Source organism: Pristis pectinata, chromosome 10, assembly GCF_009764475.1.
Source record: "Pristis pectinata isolate sPriPec2 chromosome 10, sPriPec2.1.pri, whole genome shotgun sequence".
Taxonomy (NCBI): Eukaryota; Metazoa; Chordata; class Chondrichthyes; order Rhinopristiformes; family Pristidae; genus Pristis; species Pristis pectinata.
This window is the reverse complement of record NC_067414.1, coordinates 100,894,851-100,909,724: the sequence shown is the minus strand read 5'-3', so window position 1 is coordinate 100,909,724 and position 14,874 is coordinate 100,894,851. Positions and strand designations below refer to the sequence as shown.

Genomic DNA, 14,874 nt, shown 5'->3' with positions numbered 1-14,874 from the left:
CCATGATGGTCCAATGGTTAAGTCACCTGACTGCTAACCCAAAGCCTCAAGACTCACCCAGTGACCCGAGTTCAGATCCCACAAGAACAAGTAGATTTACGGGCAGCACGGCAGTGTGGCGGTTAGTGTAACGCTATTACAGTGCCAGCGACCCAGGTTCAATTCTGGCCGCTGTCTGTAAGGAGTTTGTACGTTCCCCCCGTATATCTGCCTGGGTTTCCTCCGGGTGCTCCGGTTTCCTCCCACATTCCAAAGACGTACGGGTTAGGAAGTTGTGGGCACGCTATGTTGGCGCCGGAAGCGCGTCTGTCTGTCGCACCCTCCGCGTCTGTCGCACAGACCTCTGAATTTTGGTCACTCGCTGCCTCTCCCCATTTAGCCATTTCTCTCCTCTGACCGACCGAAGTGTGGGACCTCACACTCCATCTGCCAGTCCTTCACCCATCTGCTCAGTCGATCTGTACCCTGTGGCAGGACCACAGTATCCTCGCTACAACATGCCCTGCCACGTATTTCTGTCCCCGCAGATGCGGAAACCTTGCACCACCGTTCCTCCCTCCGGCCATTAATGTAAACAGTGTGCTGCCAGTGCTCCCAGATTTCCTGCCGCACTCCAGCCGACAGGTTGCCGAGACCACAGTGACAGTCACATAGTTCTCCTTTCAAATCAAACTTTATTGAAGGAAGCAGACAGAAGGCTGCATCAGAGAAGCACTGCGACCCAGAGCAAACATCTGCAGACACTGGAAGGCAGAAGCAGCAGCGGACCGGTGAGCAGGTCAGGCAGCTTCTGGGGGGAGGGGAGCAGCGTGCACATTCCAGGTCTGTGACCCCTGCGCACGAGTCCATCCACCAGAAACGTTGACTTTTTCCCCACGGACGCTGCCTGGCCTGCTGAGTATATCCGGACACAGGGATTGCCTTGGAAATACTTAAATCAGGTTCATTCACTTGGTCTACGACTACGGGAAATAGCACACACTCCCTGGTTACCCACTGGCTCAGCAGCCGGGCTGGGTGCCAGGCACAGTCACATCGCTCTGCAGTGACTGAGATGCAGGTCTGTGCACCAGCCAGGGTCAGACTGTGTGCGACTGTACGTGGGCTAGGCTGGTGTAAACACAGGCCTGCGTTGGAGGTAACTGTTCACGGGGTGTCAGGCGAGGGTCAGCTCGGGGAAGGCAGCTCACTGTAGTGTCAAACGTGTCTGAACATCAGACGGCAGCAGCAGGCTGGAGCACCAGACCCAGACCCAGACCGTGAGGGGCAGGCAGTGGCCCCTCCCTCCCACAGACACACGGGCCGAGTGTCAGCTCCAGAACCCAGGGGAGGGGGCCGAGGGGAAGGGGGAAGGGAACGGGATGAAGGGGCTGCAGGGAAACGCGGGCCGAGTGGCCCTCCTGCAGCACGGGCATCATCCCTGTTGGTATCGGGTGGTGGGGCAGCCCGTGGCCGGGGTCTGTGAGTGGGCACCAGACCCCACACTGGTGTCCCAGTGACAGGGCGAGGAACTGGAGGCTAGTGACTGTGAGGTGCAGGCCCTGGGGAGTGAGGGAGCTTCCCCTGAGGGTGAGGGAGTTTCCCTTGAGGGTGAGGGAGCTTCCCCCTGGGAGTGAGAGAGCTCCCTGCCAGCTCACAGAGCCCTCTGTCAGTCCCACTGGCACCCCCAGCTCTGACCCCCTACCCCCTCACACAGGGGGTGGGACACATGTCCTTGCGGCACAGGCTGAGGCCATTCTGCTCATTGTCCATGCTGGCTCAGAGCTTCCCCACTCATTTCCCCTCGAACCCACTGCCCCCACCCACTCCCCCCAGGTTCTCCCCCTCACCCACACACGGGGGGGGGGGGTGATTACCCCAGTGACCCCGCACGTGGTTGGGATGTGGGAAGGAACTGGAGCCCCCCGGGGGAACCCATGGTCACAGGGTTACAGGTGAGGGGTCGGGTGGGTGGGTGTGGGTAAAGGTGGGGGCTGACTCCCTCCCCGTCAGGCTGCCTGCCCCCTCCCCCACCCCCCCCCCACCTAGTTCTGCCCCAGGAGGGAGTGGCGATGGGACAGGTCGACGTTACTGGCGCTCAGACCCCTCGACTCGGCCAGGTTACTCGAGGCCTGTGGGAGACCGGGGGACAGTCCGTTAGTGGCAGCACCCGGGGTCCCAGCCCCCTCCCTGTCCCGTCCACCCCTCCCCTTCCTGTTCTGCCCCGCCGCTCCCCCCAACTCCTTCCCTTCCCCCTCCCCTCCCCTCCTGATCCTGTCCATCCCATCTACCCTTCCCCACGCCCCCCCACCCCATCCACCCTTCCCTGCCCCTCCCTCCCCTGTCCTTCCCCCTCCCCTGCCCTCCCCATTCCTTCCCCCACCTCTTCCTCCCCCCACATCCCTTCCCCCACCCCTCCCTGCCCTGTCCCCCCACCTCCCCCTCCCCCAGCCGTGCTCTCTGGTCACTGGCTGGGGTTTGGTTCCTCCCTGCAGCCCCCCCGTCCCCCCCCCCCCGTCTACTGCTCCCCCTCCATCTGCCCTCCCCTCCCGCCCTCTACAGCCCACCATCTAACACCCTCCCCTCCCCCCCAACAGCCCAGCACCTCCCCCCACCCGCAGGCCGTACCTGGAAGAGCTCGTCGTTGGTGCGGTTCAGGTAGTTGAGGGAGGATGCCCGCTTCATGCTGTGGGGTGGGGGAGGGAGTCATCATCAGTGAGATACCTCCTACCCAGTACACCCCCACCCCACACCCAGCCTGCATGGGGGGGGGGGGGGGGAGGGTGACAGACAGATCTCTGTAAACCCCCCAGACATGGGGGGGGGGGGGGGGGGGAGGGTGACAGACAACAAACGAGTGGCTTTAGTCACAGTTCCCCCCCCCACCGGGGAGAGGAATTCCTCCACCCCCAGGGAGGGGAACCCTCCCCCACTGTACCCGAGAGAGGAATCCCCCATGGGAGGCCCCCCCCATGTTGCCCCAGGAGCAGCCCCCCTGTGCTGCCCTGGGGAGTTGCCCCATGAAGCAGCCCCCCCCCCCAGTGTTGCCCTAGGAAGTAACCCCCCCCCCCCATGCTGCCCTGGGAAGGAGCTCCCCTCCCCCGTGCTGCCCCAGGGAGTTGCCCCCCCCACCCCTGTGTTGCCCCGTGAAGGAGCCCCCCCTTTACCTGGGGTTCTTGGGCTCAGGCGGACTGTTCCCTTGCAGTTTCTTCACCAGCATCTCGCTGCTTCGCTTCAGGACATCCCGGATCTTCCCAAAGGAGCCACTCCTCCGCAGGGAGCCACTGCCGTCCTGGGTGGGGAGCAGAGAGAGAGAGAGAGAGAGACGGGCACACGCGGCCCGGTCAAAGCTTCAGTACACCTGACGCTGCCTCACCCTGTGCTGGGACGTCCCAGCACACTCTGCTGCAGTCTGTCAGTGCTGAGGTGCTGGAGCTACAGACCAGGTCAAAGTGGCCGGTCAGGCAGAATGGAATCAAACCAAGTCCGTGTTGCACCCAGTCTGATGAACATGCCAGAGTTCTCTGGGGGAAGGCCAGAGGGGTACCTGTGAGTGTTTTTGACCTGATGCCACATCAGAGGCTGCACGGGATGTGCACTCGCGGTGCCGGAGGCAGTGCGTTGGCATGGATTGGGAACCGACTGTCACAGAGAAAACAAGAGGGTTGGAATAAATGGCTGCAGAGATGTAACGAGTGGAGCACTCCAGTGACCAGTGAGTACATGGAACGAGCTGCCAGAGAAAGCGGGTGAGGCAGCTACACTAACAATATCTAACAGATATTTGGACAGGTACACGGATGGGAAAGGTTTAGAGGGAGACGGTCCAAACGCGGGCAAATGGGGCTGGTTTGGTATTGCACCATGGACGAGCTGGGCCTCTGTGCTGTATTACTCTGTGAATCACCCTGCTACTCAACTGCTTGCTGTTTATACTGACGGCCTGGAGCAGGGTGCGGGCTGTCCAGCTTTGCTGATGTGGAAATATGAGAGGGCATGTTGTGAAGGGGACATGGGGATGTGGACAGGTTGAGTGAACGGGTGAAAACGTCCCTGGACGAATCACAAAAAGTTACAAGGTAGTAGAAGGGGAAAAGTGATCACAGAATGTGGTGTTACAGTTACAGAGAACGTTAGGAGGCAGGTGCCCGTGCTTCGGAAGGAAACGGGCTGATGTAGCCTTCATGTTGAGAAGGTTGGAGCTGAGAAAGAAGGAACAACTGTCACAGTCTCTCCGTCCACCTCGTTGTGGTGCTTGTACCTTATCTGACGACCTAACTGCACTTTCTCTGTAAATGTAACACTACGTTCTGTTATCACCTTTCCCTTTGTACCACCTATGTTTGGAATGATCTGCTGGAAGTTTTCCACTGTGTCTCAGGACACGTGACAACAGTGAAGCACTCACCAATTAGCTGCCCAGGGTGCTGGTGAGGCCGTATCTGGAGCGCCGTGCATGGTGTTGGTCACCTTGTTTAAGAAGGGATACACAGCATTGAAGCCGGTCCGTGAGGGAGTGGCTAATTCCTGGGGTGAGAGGGTTGTCACGGAATCAAATTCATAAAGAGCTATGGCAATGGAAACAGGCCCTTTGGCCCATCCAGTCCATGCTGGCCATCATCTACCCTTTCACACCGATCCTACGTTAGAGCCACGTCCTCGCTTTATTCTTTGGAGTTGGGAAGAGCATGGGGCGATCTGACTGGAACACACAAGGTCCTGAGGGGCCATGTTGGAGGGCAGTTATTAAAACCGAGGTGTGTCGGAACTGGATCTGGTGAGATTCGTGGATGTCTGCATTCGTCCACCCCAGAAAGTTGGATCATTGGAGGTACTTAAAGAGGAGGGAATTGAGGGCTCTGGGGAATGGCAGATCAGCCAGGAGTTGTAGAGTGGTACAGCATGGAGACAGGCCCTTCAGCCCAACCTGTTGCTGCCAACCAGTTGTCCACCATTTGCCTGAGTTTGGCCCGTATCCCTCCAAACCTTTCCTATCCATGAACCTGTCCAGTGCCTTTTAAACATTGTAAGTGTACCCGCCTCTACCACTTCCTCAGGCAGCTCCTCCATATACCCACCCTCTGGGTGAAAAACTTGCCCCTCAGGTCCCCTTTAAATCTTTCCTCTCTCACCTTAAACCTGTGCCCTCTAGTTTTTGATTCCCCTTCCCTGGAGGAAGGCTGAGTGCACCCCTCCTGATCTTATTCAGCTCTATAAGGTCACCCCTCAGCCTCCTACAATCCAGAGAAAAGTACCCCAGCCTATCCAGTGTCTCCTAATGTCCCAAGCCCTCCAGTCTTGGTAACATCCGTGTGAATCATTCCTGCACCCTTCCCAGCTTAATGCCATCCCTCCTGTAGCTGGGCGACCAGAACTGTGCACTATCCTCCAAGTGTGGGCTCACCAACATCTTGTAACACGACGTCCCAACTCCTGTACTCAGTGCCCTGACTGATGAGGGCAAGTGCACCAGACACCTTCTTCACCACCCTGTGTAGCTTTTTTCGCAGAACTATGCACATACCTGTGCCCCTCAGTCTCTCTGTTCTACCACACTCCCCAGGGCCCTGTCATTCACTGTGCAAATCCTGCCCTGGTTTAACTTCCCAAAATTCATCACTAGTTCGAGTTAAACTCCATCTGCCGTTCCTCAGCCCACTTCCCCAGCTGGTCTCCATCCTGCTGTAACCTTGGACACCACCTTCACTGCCCACCACACCGACAGTTCTGGTGTCACCGGCAAACTCACTGACCACACCACCGACATTCTCATCCAAATCATTAATGTGGATGACAGACAGCAGGGACCCAGCACCGATCCCTGCGGCACACCGCTGGTCACAGGCATCCAGTCTGAAAACAGCCCTCCACTACTCCCTCTGTCTCCTACCACCAAGCCAACTTTATATCCAACTGGCCAACTCCCCCTGGATCCCGTATGTTCTAACCTTCTGGACCAGCCTACACACGGGACCTTGTCAAAGGCCTTGCTAAAGTCTGTGTAGACAACATCTACCGCCCTGCCCTCGTCAGTCCTCTTGGTTGCCTCTTCAAAAACTCAGTCAAATTTGTGAGACATGATTTCCCCCACACAGAGCCATGCAACTGTCCCTAATCAGTCCTTGCCTTTCCAAATGCAGGTAGGTCCTGTCCCGCAGAATCCCCTCCAGTAACTTTCCCACCAGCGATGTCGGGCTCACCGATGGTGGGGAAGGCTCGAGGGGCCGAGTGGCCTACTCCTGCTCCTACTTTTCTGTCTTCTTGTTCCACTGCACTGCCAGGTTAGAAAAGGGGAACGTGCACAGTTCATGGCAGGAGCCCTCACAGTGATGTACAGAGGGATCTTGGGGTCCAAGTCCATTGCTCCCTGAGAGGGGCCACACGTAGATCAGGTGGTAGAGGTGGCATACGGCATGCTTGCCTTCACTGGTCAGAGCAGTGAGTATTAAAGTAAAGGAGTCATGTTGCATCTGTATTAAACAGATACAATAGAGGTGCTTAAGAGGCTGTTAGATGCACAAATATGCAGGGAAGGGAGGGATGTGGATTGTGTGCAGGCAGAAGGGATTTAATTTCATAGGACACTACAGCATAGTGCAGGCCCTTCGGCCCACAATGTTGTGCCAGCATTTTATCCTGCTCTAAGATCTATCTAACCCTTCCCTCCCACATAGCCCTCCATTTCACTATCATTCATGTGTCTATCTAAGAGTCTCTTAAATGTCCCTAATGTATCTGCCCCCACAACCTCTGCCGGCAGTGTGTTCCACACACCCACCACTCTCTGTGTAAAAAACTTACCCCTGACATCCCCCTTATACCTTCCTCCAATCTCCTTAAAATTATGCCCCCTCATGTTCGCCATTGTCACCCTGGGAAAAAGTCTGACTGTCCACTCGATCTATGCCTCTCATCATCTTGTACAGCTCTATCAAGTCACCTCTCACCCTCCTTCTCTCCAAAGAGAAAAGCCCTAGCTCACTCAACCTATCCTCATAAGACATGCTCTCCAATCCAGGCAGCATCCTGGTCAATCTCCTCTGCTTTTGTGTTCAGTATAAACATTGTGGGCCAAAGGGCCTGTTCCTGTGCTGTACACACCACAGACTGCAGAGCTGCAGTGCGTCCTCCCCAAGGGTCAGCCCCTGCCCACAGCCCGTGGCCTGGGGAGGAATCAGCACAGGCAGAGGCAACTGGTCCTCATGTACCCACCCCCCCCCCCCCAATGTTGCCACAGCCCCTCACCCCCTCTAGCCCTGGTGACTCGCTCTTCGCCGTGTGGGAGGGGGAGGCAGAAGATTCAGGACACTGGGAGGAGAGCAGGCAGAGACGCAGAGCAGGCAGAGACGCAGAGCAGGTCACTTTTATTTCAGATCCAGGTCATTACAGCCAGCGAAATAAAACACAGAGCGGTCCGCAGAGGGTCACACAGAGGGACAAACCTTCCCTGTGGAGGCAGTGTGGGGGAGGAGAGAGAGACAGAGAGAGCAGGGGGTAGAGAGAGAGAGAGCAGGGGAGTGAGAGGGAGGGGGGGGGAGGGGGAGAGAGAGAGAGAGAGCGAGGGAAAGAGAGACCAGAGAGAGGGGGGAGGAGAGAGTGGGGGGGAGAGGGTGGGGGGGTAGAGGGTGAGGGGGGAGAGAGGGTGAGGGGGGAGAGAGGGTGAGGGGGGAGAGAGGGTGAGGGGGGAGAGAGGGTGAGGGGGGAGAGAGGGAGAGGGGAGAGAGGGGGTGAGGGTGAGGGAGCGGGGGAGAGAGAAGGAGCGGAGGTGCAGATAGAGGTGGCAGAGAGAGGTGAGGGGGCAGAGAGTGGGAGATAGGAGCAATGAAACTGAGAAAGTGAGGTAGAGAGAGAGAGACGAGAGACAGGCACTCAGAGGTGTGACGGTGACAGAGAGAGGGACACAGCATCGCCCATCACAGTGTTTCTCTGACCACCATGGCTGGAGCAGAGGGCAGACCCTCGGGGACCGACCAGCCCTCCACACACAAGCTTGTCCCACACACAGTTGAGCTGCTGTCCAAGCTGGAGGGTGGTGGGGCCACACCCATGTCTGGGATCTTTCTGTGCTTCACCCTGACTGGCCACTCTATCAGACCCACCCTTGGCTTCACTGTGCAGGGCACTGGCTGGAAAGGGGTAAGGGGTTGGTCCGGGGAACGGGACCATGTGTGTGCTTAGGTCCTGCACAATTCCAGGGGTTGGTGGGAGGGGTGGTCTGACCCTGACGTGGCAGACAGCCCCCGTCTAGACGTGGGGCGGAGGGGTGGTCTGACCCTGACGTGGCAGACAGCCCCCGTCTAGACGTGGGGCGGAGGGGTGGTCTGACCCTGACGTGGCAGACAGCCTGCGTGCTGCGGGACCCCTCTCCCCGGGGGCAGTGGGGCAGCTGACGTCCACGTCCCAGGGAGGGAGCTCACCCCAGGGCAGCATCCCTGGAGGAGTGGGAGGTGAGGGGGGGTGACTCCGCTCCCTCCCCGCACTGTGTCGGTGAGGGGGCAGCGCTGGGGGCTGCAGGTTCCCGTCTCCGGGATGTCCCACCACACTATGCAGGCTGCACTCTCCATGGCCTGGGCTCACCGCGGCAGCTCTTCTCCGCGGGACCCCCCCCCTCTGCTGGCTGCGGCTGGGGAACTGGCTGCCTGGGAGAGAGGTCCAGCTCCTCCGGCGTCAGCAAACAATCCGGCCCCGTGATGCTGGCTCTCGGGGTCCTGGTGTGGGAGGCGTGCGAGGGGGGGGGGAAACGTCCTCCACCACCCTTGCCAGCCCATCCCAGCCCTCCCTGGAGACGGTGCGCCCCAGGACCCGGGTGACAGGGCGTGTGTGGGCTGTATGCTGCTGGACCTGCTGGGCCGAATGGCCTGATTCCGTCCCGCGGGACACGAGGATCCGAGAATCCCAAGGAAGAAGCGGAGATCCGGTTGGGGCTGGGCGGAGGGGTGCTAATGGGAGGTTACCCCTGGTGGGGGAGTGTGAAAACCCAGAGAGGCACTCAGCAGGTCGGGCAGCATCTGTGGAGAGAGAATCTGGGGTCAACGTTTCAGGTCAGGGACCTTGAATCCACACTGCTGTGGGCGTAGCAGAGGTCACTAATCTGAACCGTGAACGGTTTCTCTCCCTGCACATGCTGCCTGACCTGCTGAGGACTTCCTGCATTCTTGGGATTTTAATTCACAATTCTAGCGTCTGCAGTTGTTTACTTCTCTGGAATGGGGGGCGGTGCTTCAGGACAAGGAGGCGTGGTGCGTGGGGGGGGGGTGGGGGGCATGATGAGTTGTTGGAATTTTCCAGTGTGGGGGCCCAGTCACTCAATATGTTCAAGGTAACTCTTTGGAGTGGGGTGTTCGAGGGTTGTGGGAACAGGCAGGGAGATGGACCAAGGTCAAGTACAGGGCAGCTTCGATTGTACGGTGGAGCTGGTGTGGACCGTGGTCTTGTTCATCTGGGCTGGTGTGTGGTCACATCCACAGTGACGCTCCCTCCACACCGTCCCATCACATACACCAGGGGTCAGACACAGGGTGACGCTCCCTCCGTACTGTCCCAACACATACTCCCGGGGTCACACCCATAGCAAAGCTCCCTCTACACTGTCCCGTCACACACTCCCGGGGTCAGACACAGGGTGACGATCCCTCTACACCGTCCCATCAAACATTGGGTGCTGGTGACCAGCTGCTGACAGACCTGGGGGAGATGTCTGGGTGCTGGGGAGCTGCTGGCCAGGACTGTGGTCACTCTGTTGCCCCAGGTAGGTGAATCCCCCCACAGACCGTTCCCCGGACCAGCCAGTGATCTGAGACACACACAGGACCGCACATTCACACTGACAACACACACCAGTAAAGGAAGGGAGCTCACACTCCAGTGGGACACAACACTCAACACTACCCCCTCCCCCACCCCTCCGCCCCTTCCCCAGGCGTGGCAGGCAGAGGTCCCATCACCAGCAGACCCTGAGACCCTCCTCCCGACGCATTGCAGACAGGGGGGGATCCCCATTGCTCCCTGCAGAAGGGGAGCCGACGGCAAACGTGACGGGAGCTCCTCGGCCCAGAGCACGGGATCCGGCGGGGACCGGGCGCGTCCGCAGAGTCCGTGCGGCGAGAGAGAGGCAGCGGGCAGGCGGGGGCGGTGGAGAAGGGGGGTCACTGGCAGAGAGCCTGAGGCACCACACACATCCGGGGGGCGGGGGCTGCTCACTGGCTCTGGCAGACAAACAGAAACAGCAGAGAAAACACAGGTAGTGAATAAATCCAACAGGAGCCTGCGGGAGTGGGGGGGGAGTGAGGGGGAGGGGGGCACTGAGGGAAGGGGGCTGTGAGGGGGGAGGGGAGGGAGGAGACAGTGAGGGGGTAGAGGCAGTGAGTGGGGAGGGGACAGGAGGGGCCTCCGACCAAAGAGGAGGTGGGGTCAGAGAGTGGGAGGGAACAGTGAGGGGGGGATGGGAACGGGGGGGGAGGTGTGGAGGGGAGGGGAGCGGGGGGAGAGGAGGACAGGTGGAGGGAGGTGTGGGGAGGGGAGGGGAGGGGAGCGGCAAGGAGAGGACAGGTGGAGGGAGAGGAGGGGAGTCACTGTCACACACCCTTCAAGCTGTCAGACAGGCGACAGTGTGGGTGTAGCTACAGGTAGAATCAGACAGCTGAACCGTAACGCCACCATCCGTCGGTGACGGGACAGGAGGGAGCCCAGCGATGGGCAGCCCCTCCCTCACCCGTTCCCCAGCAGGGACCCCTGTCCTGGGACACCTTCACTAGCTGACAGTGGAGGGGCGGGGGGCAGAGACAGACAGACAGAGAGAAGCGGACAGGGTGAGCCTGCCGACTCCCGAGCTCCTGACATTCCTCCGACCCCGCAGCCCCGCTCCGAGGGGGAATGGGACTAGTCTGTGCTCCCAACCTGAGCCCTGGGGCTGGCACTCTCCCCAGGCCACACTCACCCCGGTCCACTCCACTCCAACGCTGACCTCCTCGCTGCCCTCCGAGCCGCCCTCGTATTTCACCGGATTGGCCACCAGGCTGCGCCGGCGTTCCACCGTTTCACCATCCTTCAGGATCTCCACCACGCGGGTCTGGTGAATGGGGTCCAGACCCTGGGACAGAGAAAGGGGGAGAGAGTCACTGCCTACGCTCGGCCCCACAAACACACAGCTGAAGTCGGCACTGAACAACTGAGAGCTGGACACTTACGGTGCTGGGCTACAGTGGCAGTGGGAGCACGGGGGGAGAGAGAGAGAGAGAGAGAGACAGAGGGTCAGTGTCACAGAGCTTACAGCAGGCACAGTGAGCAGACACAATCCCCGCACCACTCCCTCCAACCCACAACGTGCAGCATTACAGAGAAACAACCGGCAGCCACACTCCCAAAGCAACATGCCCAGGAACTGGTCTGTTAATGTACGGCACCGGGGTACGGTACCGGCGGGGACGGGTCTGTCGCTCTATAACGCCGAGGTATGGTACCGGCGGGGACGGGTCTGTTGCTCTATAACGCCGGGGTACAGTACCGGCGGGGACGGGTCCGTCGCTCTATAATGCCGGGGTACGGTACCGGCGGGGACGGGTCCGTCGCTCTATAATGCCGGGGTATGGTACCGGCGGGGACTGGTCCGTCGCTCTATAACGCCGAGGTACGGTACCGGCGGGGACGGGTCCGTCGCTGTATAACGCCGGGGTAGGGGCCACACCGAGAGTAGTACCTGTCTGCGAGAACGGGTGGCACACTCCTCCAGGGTCTCGGCAGCCTCCAGCTTGCCCTGACGCCGGTACAGGGCTCCGAGGTTCCTCAGCGTGGTGTTGACTGTCGGGCTGTGAGAGAGACTGGGTCAGTGCGACTCTGCACTGGCGGAGGCTGGGGATCAGGGTGGGCAATCCCCGAGGAAGGGCTGCAGCCACTTGGGCTTAGTGCCCGCTCAAGTCCTGACCAATCACAGCGCGGGTTCATGTGGCACAGGCACTGCCCGGCACTTACCCCATACCCGGGGCTGAGCCCCGTCGCGTCCGCCCTCCCCTCCCCCCCCCCACCCCTCTCCCCTCCCCTCCCCACCCCTCTCCCCTCCCCTCCCCTACCCCCACCCCCGCCCCTCCTCCCCTCCACTCCGCCCTCCCCTCGCCCCTCCCCTCCCCCACCCCCGCCCCTCCTCCCCTCCACTCCGTCCTCCTCTCGCCCCTCCTCTCCCCTCGCCCCTCCTCCTCTCCCTTCCTCCCTCCACTCCCCTCCCGCCTCCTCTCCCATCCCGTCACTGACGGGGTGACTTCCCATTGGCCACGCAACGCGCCCTCCCCACCGATTGGTCCTCTGGTCGTGGGCCGCGCTCTGATTGGTGGTCCTCACCTGTTGACCTTGCAGGCCTTGTACCAGCCGCCGTACTCAGCGTAGGGAGCACTGTCCTTGTGCCGGGCCTGGAACACAGCCACGGGGTCACACGGGGCGCCGGGTCTGCCGTACCCTGTCCCGGGGTTACCCGGGACCCCCGCCCTCACACCCACTCCACCCGGGACCCCCTCCCTTCAAACACCCTCCACCCAGGACCCCCTCCCTTCACACACCCTCCACCCGGGACCCCCTCCCTTCACACACCCTCCACCCGGGACCCCGCCCTCTCATCCCCTCCCCACTGGACCCCCCCCCCCCACCACTCACAACCCCTCCCCACGGGGTCATTCCCCTGTCCCAGACCCGCCCGGGACCCCCACCCTCACACCCCCTCCCCACACATCCCCTCCACCTGGGATCATTTCCCTGCCCGGGTCCCCCCCACCCCTGCCTGGGACCCTATCCCCCCCTATCCAGGACCACTCCCCCCCCACAACTATCTGGGACCAAGCCACCCCACCCCGGACACTCCCCACCCCAGGACCACACCCCTCTCGACCGGACCCTCCCCCCTCGACCGGACCCCTCCTCCCTCGAACTGGAACCCCTTCCCCCATCCAGGACTCCTCCACCACCAGAGACCCTCCTCCCTCTCCCTGCACCCGGGCAGTGTGGTGGGAGGGTGGGGCAGTGGGGGGTGGACAGACTCACCTTGCTGAGCTGCTCCCGCTCCTCTGCGTGCATCCAGATGGGTTTGTTCTCCCCTGGGGCAACAAAAACAACATTCCAGTCACTCCCTCAGCTCCGTCCGACCCCCCCCCCCCCCCAACCCAATGGGGGAAGGCTGTTGGGGTGTCAGGAGGTGAGTCCCTCCCCACGGGACCCCCAGCCTCTGACCTGCTCTTGTGGTCTGGTGACGGTGACCCCCAGGCTGTCGAGGGTGGGGGACTCGGGGATGGGACTGCCACTCAACGTCAGGGGGAGGTGGGACCCTGTTGCTGGAGGTGGTCACTGCCTGGTCCGTCGGTGACACCAGTGTTACCTGCTATACGTCAGCTTGTGCCCGACTGGGGAGGGGGTGGGGTGGGATGGAACTGTGCAATCAGCTGGGGAGAGAACCTCAGCTGGACAGCGAGGGGGTGGGGTTACTCTAGCGAGGTGGTGCCATGCGCAGCGCCGGACATGGTGGGGTGGGGTGGGGGGTTACTCCAGCGAGAGTGTGGGAGGGGCACTCCAGCCGTGCACGGCGCCGGACGTACCGTTGACGGATCCAAACTCCTTCTCATGGGCGCGGGTCAGGATGTCCTTGTACAGCGTCTCCGCCTCCTTGTACTTGCCCTGCTTCAGGTAGCAGGAGGCCTGTGGGGGGAGCAGGGGGGCAGGGTTAACCCCTCCCAAACTGGAACCTCCCACCCCAACCTGACCCCAACCCAACACTCACCATCCCCCAACCACCAGCCCCCCCAACCCTGACCCCACCCTCCAGAGACCCTGACCCCCTCTAACCCCTGACCTGACCCTTAACCTCAACCCCAACAACCCCTAACTACAACCATTCCCTGATACCGAACCCCACCATCCCCTCCCTGACCCCCTCCCCACCCGACCTCCTCCCCTCCCCCCTCCCCACGCCTCTGCTTTGTGTTCACTCCCTGCACCACCCCCCCCCATCACCCCCGGGTGGTGCATGGGTCCCCACCCCCAGGTGGTCCGTGGGTCCCCCCTCACCAGGTTGTTCTTGGTCTTGGCGACGTTGGGGTCGTCGGTGCCGAGGCGGCTCTGGTAGATGTCGAGGGCGCGCCGGTAGTAGTACTCCACCTCCTCGTACTTGCCCTGGTTCTGGCACAGCAGCGCCAGGTTGTTCAGCTGCTTCGCCACGTCAGGGTGGTCCCGGCCCAGCACCTGTGGGAGAGGGCCGTCCGTCACCGCAGTGGGACCCTCCCGCACATCACCCCCCCCTCACCTCCCCTCCCCACACCCCACCTATGAACCCACCCCAACCCAGCCCACCCTCTCACCCCACCTGTGACCCCCGCCCCTCCCCAGTCACGGCAGCTGGGAACCCACCCTGTGACCCACCCCACCGTCACACCAACCCTCCCCGACTCACCCCAGTGCATCCTGCACCCCTCCCCCATCACCCCACCCTGTTCCCCCCCACCGTCACCCCTCCCCAGCCCGCCACCCCACCACTCCCATCGGGGCAGGTGGTTCCCACCCCGGGAAGCCCCCCAATCCTCCCCTCCCCAGTCACAGTGTGGGGTCTCCCCTTCCCCAAGCCCGCTTCACCCCACCCTTGGTCAGAGCAGACATACCCCACCCCACCCCTACGGCTGCCTGACCCCCGTTGTTGACCCCCGTTGTTAACCCCACCATGTCAGGAAGAGGTCCCCCACTGCCCTGGCTCCTGCTCCCCCCCAGCTCACACTGACCCACGGTGGGGATAAACACAGCTTTGACCCCCCCACCCCACCCACCAGTCCCGACCCACCAGAGCCAGCCCAGACATCCCCTCCACCTCAGCCAGGCTCACCACGCCCAGCTGAGCTGTCCTGTACACCCCCACCCCCTCAAACCCTCACC

At 61.3% G+C, this 14,874-nt stretch overlaps 1 protein-coding gene across 1 annotated transcript in view; it reads right to left on the bottom strand.

Annotated features, from left to right (window-relative positions):
- Window positions 1–654: 654 nt before the first annotated feature.
- The window catches only part of klc1b (kinesin light chain 1b), a 46,252-nt gene continuing 32,032 nt past the window's right edge, over window positions 655–14,874 (bottom strand). The window contains 9 exon segments of the mRNA XM_052024948.1: window positions 655–2,111; window positions 2,608–2,665; window positions 3,147–3,271; window positions 10,916–11,068; window positions 11,675–11,783; window positions 12,310–12,377; window positions 13,003–13,055; window positions 13,551–13,650; window positions 14,020–14,193. Of these exon segments, the coding sequence (XP_051880908.1) occupies window positions 2,025–2,111; window positions 2,608–2,665; window positions 3,147–3,271; window positions 10,916–11,068; window positions 11,675–11,783; window positions 12,310–12,377; window positions 13,003–13,055; window positions 13,551–13,650; window positions 14,020–14,193 (927 nt within the window). The 3' untranslated portion in view covers window positions 655–2,024.